Below are 13,093 nucleotides of genomic sequence, written 5' to 3' on the forward strand. Positions count from 1 at the left end.
CCACTAGTTACAAGAGCAAAACTAACCATATCTTCAAAGCCATATCTCTGTGGTGCTTTGTGAACCTGTTTCTCTCTACCTTTAGGAATTGAATAAGACTCTTCTTATTGCTATTGTGGATCAATCTCAGCATCACCCTTATCACTAAGTGAACTATTCTCGTCAAACTCCACCTCAACAGTTAATTTCTCCTATGGACTATCATCACATGTTTTTGCTTCATTCTGTTTCAACATAAAGGCTCCATCACATATGACATATCTGCTGATCACCATTTTCTTTGAGATTGGATCCCAAAGCCTGTAGCCTTTAACACCTTTTTCAAAACCAAGAAATACGCATTTTCTCGACTTCGAATCCAATTTAGAACGCTCTCCACTCTGCACATGCACATAAGCTGGACAACCAAAAATTTTTAGACCCGAATAATCAACTGGTCTACCTGACCAAACCTCTTCTAGAATCTTAAAATCTATGACTGATGATAGAGATCTATTAATAATGAAGTTTGTTGTGTTAACTGTCTCTGCCCAGAACACCTTAGGTAACCTTGCATTCAAACTCATGCATCTGGCTCTTTCTGCTAAGGTTCTGTTCATTCTTTCTGCAACCCCATTCTACGGTGGAGTTCCTTTAACTGTGAAGTGACGAGTAATGCCTTCTAATTCACAAAATCTTATGAATTCTTTATCTCTATACTCTAGTCCATTATTTGTTCTAAGGTATTTTATTTTCCTGCCAGTCTAATTCTCAACTTGTGCTTTCCACTTTTTAAATATGCCAAACACATCAGATTGTCTATGTCTCCACCACTTTTTAAATATGCTTAAAAAAAATAAATCCATACCTTTCTAGAGTAATCATCAATGAAACAAATGAAATAATGAGCACCACTATGAGAAGGAATTGATATTGGACTCCAAACATATGAATGAATGTAGTCAAGAACACCCTTACTTGTATGAGAGTTTGTCTTGAAACTGTCTCTGTGCTACTTCCCATACATACAATACTTGCAGAAGTCTAGTTTGCATGTCTTCACCCCCTTTAATAAATTTCTTTTGTGCAACTCTAACATACCACGTTCACCAATATGGCCAAGTCGCATATGCCATAATTTTGTGTCGTCAGTGCTAAACTCCACTAGATTGGTGACTGCAACTCTTACTACAACTGTGTTCCCAATCAATCTGTAAAGCGTGCTTACTTTCTGTCCCTTCATCACCATCAAAGCACCTTTGGTAATCTTCATGATTCCACCCTTTGATGAGTATGAATAGCCCAAATCATCCAATACTCCTAAAGAAATTAAATTCTTTCTAAGATCTGGAACATGTCTGACATTACTAAAAACTTTCACAATTCCATCAAACATCTTCATCTTTGTGGTACCAATTCCAATAACCGGGCATGTAGCTTCATTACCCATTTGGACCATACCACCGTTGTAAGGCATATACATGTCAAACCAATCTTTCTTTGGAGTCATATGACATGAGCATGCTGAATCTAAAATCCAAGATTCCAATAGAACATTGTTACCTGATGAAACTGAAAGTAAATCTGCACCAACTTCACTGTCATCTGATATTTCTTCAACAACACTAGCTGATTCTAGGGGCTTCTTTCCATTCTTCTTCTCCTCTAAATACTCTTTCAACTCTTTACACTGATTCTTATAGTGCCATTTCTTGTGACAATAAAAACACTCTACATCTTTCTTTGCACATAATTTAGACTGTGATCTATTCCTGTTGGAGTTCCGTCCTCTTGACCTGCTACTACCTAGGAATGGCAACGGGTCGGGTTCGGGCCGGGTTTTTGCATACCCGGACCCGACTCGCGGGCCAAAACCCGAAACCCGGACTCGGCCCGAATAATAATCAGGTTTTTTTCTCGGGGCCCAGACCCGCCCCGCCGGGCCCCGTTTAACTTATTGGGCCCAAATTTAGCCCAACCAAAAAAAAAAAAAAATTGAAGCCCATTAAATTTTTTTCCCTAAATTCAAGCCCATTCAAGTCATTTAACATGGCCCAAATGCCAAAATTTGCCCTGTTATATGGTAGCCAAATCATTTACCTCCATTTATATCATTATATGGCACCCAAAATCATCTTATATGGCAATAAATTACTTAAAAAGCTACAAAATAAATCTCACAAATCTAAGAAATTACAAAATGTCTTATCCTCCACAAATCAACAAATTAAAAAGACTAAGAAATTGCAAATGGTTTAGAATAATTACAAACCAACAAATTAATCTAACAAGTCTAAGAAATTAAAACGGCTACTAAATTATTACAAAATGTTTAATCATCCACAACTGTGACACAACTCCCTTCCTCTTCATTAGGCTCCTTATTATCAAGAATTTTTTGAAAATCACAATCACCAGACATAGTTGAAGAACCTACAACAACAAGGAATTAAAAAATGGAATAAACTTCATCAATTTGTAACAAGCAAATATAAAAATACAATTTTGATTTTATAAATAAAAATTAGACAATTACTAACCGTTGATTTCACTCCATAACCAATTCTGAGCACACATCATTGCCTCTATAGTCTTGGGATGTAGCCTACTACGGTGTGGACTTAAAAGCCTCCCACTAGTGCTAAAGGCAGATTTTGAAGCAACAGTTGTAACAGGAAAGGCTAAAATATCTCTTGCAATCCTTTGTAAAGTAGGATACTTGAGACCATTACTTTTCCACCATCCCAAAATATCAAAATCTTCACTTCTCTTCAACACTCCCTCATCAATGAAATAATCAAATTCCATTCTAGCACTCCCATGTTTCTTTGAACTATTGTTCACAAACAAATCAAAACATGACATTGACCCACTCAACCTAAACTTCATTTGAGCCGCAGGGCTTGAAGCACTACTTGCAGGAATATGAGAACTTCCCTCATTATTTGCAGGGGACTCATCTAGATCTCCATACTCATCAAGCAAATCATAACAACGATTCTTTATTTTTTCAATCTCCAAATTTGAATTATCACCATAAATGTTAGGATAATAAAACTCCAATAACTTCATCTTATATCTTGGATCTAAGATAGCAAAGCAACGTACCATAACAACACTAACATTAGCCCAATAAGAATTAAATTTAGCAAGCATACTTTCTGCCATTGTAGCTATCATCTCATTTGAAGACAAACTCCATTCATTCAATGCAATTTTCAACTCACACACCAAAGTAAAATACATATTAGTTGTGGGGTACTTACGACCTGAAAAAAACTCAGTCACACTATGAAACAACTCCAACTTCCCACAAATATCTTTAGCTAACTCTCAATCATGATCATATGGCAAAGAAGAATAAGATGTTTCACGTTTAGCCAAACGAGGAAAAACATCTTTATAAATCAATGCAGTAGAAAGCATTAAGTAAGTTGAATTCCAACGAGTTTTACAATCTAAGACTAACTCTTTGGTGCATTGAACACGCAATTGTCGTGCATTTTCTTCAAATTTTTGCCTCCTTTTTGGTGATCCAGTCCAATAAATCACACTATCACGAATCATTTCAATACCATCACCAATAAGAGACAATCCATCTTGAACAATTAAATTCAAAATATGTGCAGCACATCTCATATGCAACATAGACCCACCCAACATGAGAGAACTAGTATCAAGCTTATTCAAGAGAAGTCTTATCATAGCATCATTAGTACTACAATTATCAACGGTTATTGTAGACAACTTCCTATCAATATTCCACTCTAAAAAGCAATCAACAAGGACATCAGCAAGGACATCTTTTGTGTGTGGAGAAGGAACATAAACAAACCTAAAAAAATAATAGGAATAATTATAACATAACTTAATAAACATTCTAAATGTAAAGTCTTTAACATTCAATTTATAGATAAAAAAATTACCTTAAAACCCGGCTTTGCAACGTCCAAGTATGATCAATAAAATGAGCGGTAATGACCATAAACCCTCTCTTTTTGTTACTTGAAGTCCACATATCAGTTGTAATTGCCATCCTACTTCCATTCTTGTCCGTCATCTTCAAAGCTTTCTCCCTCTCATTATCATAGATTTTAAGAATGTCACTCTTCAAAGTATTTCTTGTGACAAGTATAAACAACAGTTGAAGAGAAACCACAAATTCTCTAAATCCAATGTGGTCAACTATTGAAAGGGGGTATTCATGTAGGATGACCATACGAGCAAAATTATTCCTCACTTTGCCTTGATCAAATTGATAAGCATTTAAACTCATAGTTCCATCCACCTTATTTTGTTGTTTAATTAACACTTGTTTTCGCATATCCCTTATATCTTTAAACTTCAACCGTGGACATCTTGCTAAATGATTACGTAAATGGGTTGTACCTTGGCTAGAATCACCCAAGTAAAGTTTGCTACAATGATGACATTGGGCTTTAATTTTTCCATCAACTTTCTTCCTTGTAAAATGATCCCAAACATCTGAGGTAGTCTTTCTTTTTCTAGTTGTATCCAACTCCACGCCCTCATTTGTAGGCTCTCGCTCTCCCTCTCCCTCTCCCTCTCCCTCTTCTCCTCCCCCTTCTTGTTCCTCTAACTCTAAGTCTTCTCCTAAGTCCACCGTTGGGGATTTTGGACTCCTAATTGGTTCAAAAGTTTAGGAATTAGAATCACAACAAATATACTTAAATTTATTATGTGACATACTCATTGATTAATACGCACAAATTCATAAATACACAGATTCACAAATTCTATCAACCCAAATATAATTAAACATAATTAACTACAAATTCCAAACGCTTACTCGTTGTTTAATGGGCATAAAGGTGATGGTGATCCTGAGGGTGAGCTGCCAGGCGACAATGGTAAGGGTGAACGTGAAAATGGTGAAGAAGGTCGCATAGCTGGCAAAGAGAAACGTTCGGTTCTCAAGGGAGAGCCGCTTGGCGAGGAAGAACTAGATTTGTGTCTCAAGGGAGAGCCGCTCGGCGAGGAAGAACTAGATTTGTTTGTGTTTTCCATCTCCGTTTTAGGCTCTGCATTCACAACAAACACAAAATCATGTGACATGAATTACTTGATAGACTAATAATTTTGAAGTGATTTTTTATAGGGTTATATGTGTAGCAGTGTAATTATATGATATAATTATCAATTGGGATTAGTAAGCAAAAAATTATCAATTGGGATTTTTTTTTTCTTAAAGACATTTGAAACAAGGATTAATTAGAAGAAAGAAGGTAGGGTCAGTTTAATTTCATAGGAAATCCTTAAGGTCATGATATATTAAGTTTAATTTCATAGGAAATCCATAAGGTCATGATATATTAAGAAATTGGCTGTTTTTCGAATATGTTTAGGATATTTTAAGGGACATGGAGTTGCTAATTGATTGGTATATTCTCGGTTTCATTTTCTTTGCTGATAGAAGAAAATAAATATTTTGATGCCATGTCCAGCAGCCAAACATTAAAAATACAATGCCAATAATCACATCAAACAAACATATATCAAATCTATCAGCAAACAAACATATAAATATTTTGATTCCATGTCCAGCAGCCAAACAAACATATATTTTGATGCCTGAAGTTAATTCGTCAACATAGCAAAATACAATGCCAATAATCACATCAAACAAACATATATTGATGCCATGTCCAGCAGCCAAACATTAAAAATTATTGTGATGAATTGAAACTTAATATCAAATCTTTTAATTAATAAATCGCATTTATATCTATGATTTTCTCAACAAAAACACGACAAAATTAAAATTCAATCACTCCCAAATCAAAACAAGTCCAAATGAAACCCAAAAAGCTAATCGGATCAAAACTATAAAATAAATATTCAAAACCCAATTCCAAAATCCAATCTTTTTTCCCTGTTCTGAAAAAATTTCCCTGTTCTGAAAAAATTTCCCCAACAACCACAACCCAGATCATAAACAATAATCACAAACCAAAACACGACAAAATTGAACAAAACCAAATCAAACCCAGCTGAGCTTTTCAAAAGGCAAAAACAATTCATGTAAGAACATAAGACATACCTCAAATCTGTGTTGAGGCAAGGCGAGGCGAGGCGGCGAGGCGAGGCGGCGAAGCGAGGCGAGGCGAGGTGAGGCGAGGCGAGAGCTGCGGGCTGAGGCGAGAGGACTGTGTGCTGAGGCAAGAGGGCGGCTGGCTGTGAGTGTGAGAGAGGTGAGAGGGCAGGGGCGCAGGGCTGAGTGTGAGAGGCGGCTGGCTGGGAGTGTGAGAGAGTAGAGAGTAGAGACTTAGGGTTTCCCATACAAAATCAGAAAAAAAATATATATATATAAGGGGTATTTTAGTAATTTCATATACCGGGTATTTAACCGGGTATTTATCCGGGTTGGGTTTCGGGTCGGGTCTGGATTTTTTTGATAAAACCCGGACCTGACCCGGACCCGCTTCGGGTTTTTTTTTTTAAATCCATACCCGACCCTATTCTTTATCGGACTAGGTAAAACCCGGCCCATTAGGGTCGGGCTAGATCGGGTATCCGCGGGTCGGATTTAAATTGCCATCCCTACTACTACCTCTATTGCTTGACTCAGACTTTACAATAAGTCCATCAGCCTGAGAACCATCACCATCTTGCATCATATTTATGTGTGACAAGAGAGCACTAGTCACTTCCCCGAGTACTATAGTCTCTTTCCCATACATCAACATAGTCACTAGATGATCAAAAGAAGTAGGAAGCGACGCTAATAAGAGTAACGCTTTATCTTCGTCCTCATAATTCACCCAAAAACTTGACAATTGGGTGTTCAACATATTAAATGTGTTGAGATGCTCCAATAGATCAAAACCCTTCTTCATATGCAAACTATACAATTGCTTCTTCACGTGCAACTTGTTCGTTAGATTCTTTCTCATATAAAGACCTTCTAGTTTTTCCCAAACCTCCTTTGCGGTCTTTGCTTCTAGGATGTTGTGAATGACCTCATCACCTAGGTTGAGACGAATAGCGCTAGCTGCTTTCTCATCCATCTCTACCCATTCTACATCCTTTATCGTTTCCTGTATCTTCTCCTTCCCAAGCAAGGCCTTATGAACTCCTTGTTGAATTAGGAGATCCTTCATCCGCCTTTGCCAAAGTGAAAAAATTTCCCTTACCACAAAACTTCTCTACATCATACTTTACACTTGACATCTTTACTGTATTCAAAGGATTAAATCCTAACTTGGCTCTGATACCACTTGTTGTGCAAATAGCACCATAGGACTCAAATCAATAATAGTAAATAGGCAGAAATTAAATAACAAACACACACAAAAAACACAAGAATTTACGTGGTTCAGCAAACTGACTACCTCCACGGCGACGATAGAGAAATTTCACTATAAAAATAGGAAGATACAATAGTGCACAAGAACACAAACTATATTTATTTATATTTATATATATGTTATAGGTCGAGATATTTATTTATATTTATATATATGTTATAGGTCGGTCGGCTGAACTAAGAATTACATTCCTATATGTATTCGGTCATACTTGACCGACATACAAGCAATGGGCTTGTGGACTTCAGTGGCATTCAATCCACAAATTGAACCCACGCCAACATATATAGATAGATAGAGATAAAATGTTTGTCAAAAAAAGATAGAGATAAAATGAAGTGAATCGTTTGCATCACTCAACCACTTAAGCTGCCGAGTGACCAGTGGCCTTTTGGTAATGGATAACACCGAAAGTGGGCGCGTAGAAACTTACATATATACGGGTTTGCATTGCAAAATTATCAAATCTAGTACACAGGAAAAGAATATCCAGAAGCGCCTTATCTACTAAAAACTATCCATTGGTTATCTTATTCTTATCATGTGGGATTAACAAACTTGCTCTGATCCTCACCTCAGCATCTCCCAAGTTAAGACTTCTAAGTTCTCTTACACCCAGGTAAACCAACAACAAACAACTAGAATCTTTTTGTTTATTTCATGATCGCTCGGAAGTAATCTTATCTTCTCCTTGTTTCTGTATTTTGTTGGTCCCATCTTATGAATTTTTGAAGTTCATCCATTTTTTTGAAGACTTTAAGGTATCTCTGATTCTTTTTTTTGAGAACCCATTTGATATTGAATCCTTACTGTGATTGATTTTGGGTGGACAATTCTTAAAGTGAATTCCTTTGCAAATAATATTATTAGTAATGAGGAACCTGTCAATATCTTCTATGATGACTGGTTGTTTTGTTTGGAATGAATTTTAGTAGGATAGAGAAAAATGCTATTAGTAATACTGTCCAGGAAAAGATTTTAGTTGTAAATTTCATCAAATATCTGCTGAAGTTGTTGTCTTTGTCTTGGGGATAACTACCTATACAACTGTCTAGGATGACAACATTGACATCCTTGAGCTAATGGCTGTTTTGTCATGTGGAAGTGAAGTAAGGGTTTTAAGGTGATAGACTGATAGGTAATTATTGCTTAATTGGTGCCTAGATGGGTACGGAAGTACTACGGGTTATCAAGACTTGGATGTTTGTAATAGAAGGGTTATAGGTCTGTTATGGGAAAGAGAAGGTGATTTTCAGACGTTGTGAACTGTAATGGATTGTGGATTTTGTAGCTTGGCGGCTATGATTTTTTGATAGGGGAAAGGATTTTTTTTCATAAGAATGGATTTTAGGGTTTAAAGAACTAGATTATCAGGTCTGGCTTAGATTTGAATCACTCATAGGAGTGCAGAAAGTGAAACTTTTATTGTGCAAGACTTAACTAATAACTGAAATGTCCAAACAACTACTACCATGTATGTTTAACCATAGACTTCTTAGCTTGCACGAGGCTCTTGATTATCACAAGGCCCAAAGCCTAAGTTTTTGAATTCCAATTGTTTTTATTGATAAGTTAATTTCATACTTGAACCCAAGACTCAAACCTCTACTCCATTCTTATGATGGAAGGAAATGCCATTTGAGCCAGATCTCATTGATAGTTTTAGAAATCCAATGGCAGCAGTTCTTTTCTAATCATGCCATGGTTACTGCATCAAGCAGTTATAAACTTATAATCTTTCTCAAAAGCAACAAAGCAAGAAAGGTTCCTTTCAAATGTTGACAAATATTACATTACATAGTTAAGTAGGCCAGCATTCAAACCTTTCAATGCCTTATGATTTTCAATTTATATTCATTTTTTTTTCAAGTGATTAGTGTTATGTTGTAGATTGTGGTTCCTGGGATTTGTTGTCATGTAGAAAATGATTTTATCCCTTCTCTATCCTTTGCAGTTGTGGGTCCTGTGGATACCCTCTAAATGTTACATCTTCTAACTGAACCACCTCTGACATAGGCTCTCATTATTGAAAATACACAAATGAAGGATTTCTGTCCTCCATATCATTTGATCTCAGTTGATTTATTCAGGTTGACGAGGTAAACTCCTCTGCCGTAAAAGTGAAGTTCATATAGGCCATGGATATGAGATGCACCTGCTCTTTGTATCTTCAACTTGCCCAGCTCATCTATCTCAGCTTATGAAAAGTTCAGCATAAAGGTTGACAACTTGAAATGGAAGGCCTTTCTAGAGATAGTATTACCTCCATCATTGATCTGCCTGATGATTGCGTCATTTTAATTTTCCAATGGCTTGATTGTAACTGTGATCGTGAATCGTTTGGTTTAACATGCCGTCGCTGGCTCAATATACAAAATTTAAGTCGCCGGTCCTTGCAATTCCAGTGTTCATTTACCAATTTCACCCAACTCATCCGCTCCTCTTTATCCCAGACCAGTCCTACCATTAACTCATTCCATCTACACAGGCTGTTCACCCGTTTTCAATATTTACAGTCTTTGTCCCTCTCTGGTTGCACAGAACTGCTTGATTTAGACCTGAGACAGTTGCAATGCTGTGGTTCAAATTTGCGTACACTTTTTCTGGATTGTTGTCTTGGAATCACCGATCGTGGACTGTTTCTCGTTGGTACTTTCTGTCCTTTGCTTACGGTTATTAGCCTTTACCGATGCAATATCACCGATACTGGGTTAGAAAGTTTGGCTAATGCTTGCTCAGCTTTAAAGGATGTGAATCTATCATACTGTGCAAATATTTCTGACCATGGACTAAAGGCTGTTACTCAAGGATGCCGTCAGCTTCAGGTGGTTAGGATTTCTTCTTCTTCGGAAGTAAGTGGTATTGGCTTCAAAGGGTGTTCATCAACCTTAGCTTATATAGAAGCAGATTGTTGTAAGCTTGAACCTGAGGGTATAATGGGGATTGTTAGTGGAGGTGGGCTAGAGTATTTGAATATTTCTGGTGTAAGCTGTAGTATTAAAGGAGGTGATTTGGCACCAATTGGAACAGGTTTCGCCACAAGTCTCAAAATCCTTAATCTTCGCATGTGCAGAGCTGTTGGCAATGAGTCTATTATGGCAATTTCAAAGGGGTGTCCTTTACTTCAAGAGTGGAACTTAGCATTGTGCCATGGGGTGACAATAACTGGGTGGGAGGCAATTGCGTTCAACTGCCATAATTTGGAGAAACTTCATGTGAACCGGTGTCGTAATCTATGTGATGATGGTTTGCTGGCTCTTAGAGATGGGTGCAGCCGGCTCTCTGTCTTGTACATACATGGGTGTCGTCGGATCACTACCACTGCAATAGAGTTATTCAAATGTTATAGAAGTAATGTCAGTATAAAGGGAGAAGAAATCATGTGCATTGGTCCTAATTTGGCATCTAAACAATAGTAATGGGTGAAATTGAAAACATCATTGTACTGCCAAACTTTACATGACAAACAAAGGTTGAATTTTGTTTAAAGATTTGTGGTCTGTACAAGTGAACAGAAGGTGTAGCTACTTATGTTTTTAAAGGCGTTTGGAGGATGCCTTGTATATTGTCTCTAATATATTTTCATCAATAAAATGCACAGGCTATATAGTATGGATGCCTGCTGAAGCTGATTCTTCTAAGTTATCATTGTTAAATGTGAGGAAGGGATAGAGAATAAAGGAGAATTAGTAGTTTGGATTTTATATTTATTTTACTACCAGGTTATCATTGTTAAATTTAAGCAGTTGATTTTGGGGTTGGGTCCTGTAAGACTTGTTTCTCTACTGTCAATTTTATGTTCCGTCCAAATTAACTCTATTATGTCTAGTAGTTAGGATTTTACTTTAATTTTTGCGAAATCAATTAGATCCTGTCTGAAATCCGCTTAAAACATGATTTTGTTTTGTGTGTGTGTGTGTTTTTTTTTTTAATTCAAAATATAAAATAGTACCAATAACTTCTTCTTTTTTGAGAAGAAAGTACTAATAACTTCTTATATTTTCAAGAGTTTCTTATCAATTACCACCACCAAAGTTGAAATTTAAAAAGTCTCCCAACACATACGTAGCATATGTGATATATATTTTTGGGTAGAATACTAATGTTAGAATAGCATATGTGATATTGCTTTGCGACTAAGCAATTCTTTTTTTGGAGAGGAAATGATAGGTGGGTTTCCAAGAATTGATAGTAAAGTTATTTGATAGGTGGGTTTCCAAGAATTGGTTACTTTAACAAAATAATTCATATGTATATTTCTTACGAATCTGTTACTATCTTTTTGGTTAAGAAAACCTAAATAAAAAAAAATTAAAAAAAAACTCTGAATTAATAAAACATTTTTTGATTTGCTAGTTTAATAAATGCACCCAAAAATATAGCGTATTTACACTTTGTAATATAAACTTGCCATCAATCATATTATAGATAAATTTACTAAACTGTCCTCTCTTGTTATCCTTATCCCCAATCTGTTTCCAGGCCGTGCCAAGAATGAAAACCAAGGCTCGATTGATCCACATATTCACCAGAGCTTAGATTGGACGCCAACAATTAGCTTACGGATTAGGGAGGCAATATCAACTATTAAGAGAGGGTTTTTGGTTTTGGGCTTTTAGAAAAGTGCTTTTCTTAAAGTGTGATTTGTAATTGATGCTCGGAGGTTCCAATAAGAAAACGCAGAAAATCGAAATAGTGGGATCAAACACACTGTATTTAAATCCTACTAAATGCACCAAAAAAAAAAAAAAAAACATTTACAAAATGCTATCATAATTTTGTTGTCAAAAAGAAAAAACCAAATGGGTACTTAACCCTATTTCGTAAGTACTTTCTAAGGCTTGTTACAATTGGAGTGATAATTATAATTTTTCATTATTTAAGGTGTAAAGTGTAAAGTGTAAAGGACCATTTTAATTTGGGGTAGATTTTATAATTTGATTTCTTTTTTATATAATAATTGTTGCGATAGATTTGGAACCCAAAATATCATTCTAACCTTTTATAAATAAATAAAAATTTGTAAAGAGAACCTCTCAAAAAAAAAAAAATTGTAAAGAGAAAAGTAATTTTTCCCCATATTTGAAGGAGAAGGATTTGAAGTTAGATGTCTGTATTAAAAACACTAGAAAATATTAAGTGGCCAACCACTTAAATTACAAGATTCTTATCATACCCCACTTAACCAATTTGATTGGGATTGATTTGATCCGATTCAACTGAGAAAGCCCATCTCTTAGAGATCTTGTAAATCTCCGACTAGATATGGTGGAGATCTCATGATCTCTAGCCAAATCAGCCAAAATCTCTCTTTGTTGTTGTTTCCTTTGATTTCATCCAAAACCACCACCATGGACAGCCGACTCAGCTTGACCTGTTACTTCTCTTTGGTTTAGTGCAAGTCTTGTATTCTACCACTCGACGAGATCAAGTTGTGTTTATATTGAGCCTAAGCTCGTCTCAACTTGACTTATGGACAACCCAAGCTCTTGACACAAGATTGATTTTCGAAATAATTTATAAAGTGCCATGTTAAGGCATCTATTAATAATTCATCTTAGAAAACTTCTTATAGCAAATTGAAAAAATTGTCGAAAAAGTTAGTCACTTTTTCATTTTCCCATAAAATATTTCTTAAAATAGCTTATTAATGTATATCCTAAAAGCATATATTTGTAATACCCTTTATAAAATATATAACATTTCTTAAAAATTTGTTGCAAAAATATGAAAATATTATAAATATAGCACTTTTTTATTTTATTTTTTTATATATATTATAAAAT

General features: G+C 35.7%; 1 protein-coding gene and 1 pseudogene across 2 annotated transcripts; one reads left to right on the plus strand and one right to left on the minus strand.

Moving 5' to 3' along the window:
- Window positions 1-2,311: 2,311 nt before the first annotated feature.
- On the minus strand, window positions 2,312-7,100 carry LOC142620725 (zinc finger BED domain-containing protein RICESLEEPER 2-like; annotated as a pseudogene).
- Window positions 7,101-7,682: 582 nt separating this feature from the next.
- Window positions 7,683-10,948, plus strand: LOC142619734 (F-box/LRR-repeat protein 12). Of its 2 annotated transcripts, XM_075792987.1 has the most exons (3): window positions 7,683-7,926; window positions 8,042-8,068; window positions 9,398-10,948. In XM_075792987.1, the coding sequence occupies exon 3, from the start codon at window positions 9,542-9,544 to the stop codon at window positions 10,721-10,723; it is 1,182 nt and encodes a 393-aa protein (XP_075649102.1). In that variant the 5' UTR covers window positions 7,683-7,926; window positions 8,042-8,068; window positions 9,398-9,541; the 3' UTR covers window positions 10,724-10,948. The 2 variants fall into 2 exon arrangements, with proteins under 2 accessions (XP_075649102.1, XP_075649101.1); XM_075792986.1 differs by lacking the exon at window positions 8,042-8,068 and having other exon boundaries at window positions 7,684-7,926.
- Window positions 10,949-13,093: the final 2,145 nt, after the last annotated feature.

Source organism: Castanea sativa, chromosome 12 (assembly GCF_040712315.1).
Source record: "Castanea sativa cultivar Marrone di Chiusa Pesio chromosome 12, ASM4071231v1".
Lineage (NCBI taxonomy): Eukaryota > Viridiplantae > Streptophyta > Magnoliopsida > Fagales > Fagaceae > Castanea > Castanea sativa.

Excerpts from the sequence above, each read along its gene's own strand:
- LOC142619734 (XM_075792987.1), top strand. The coding sequence starts at position 9,542 with ATGGAAGGCCTTTCTAGAGATAGTATTACCTCCATCATTGATCTGCCT.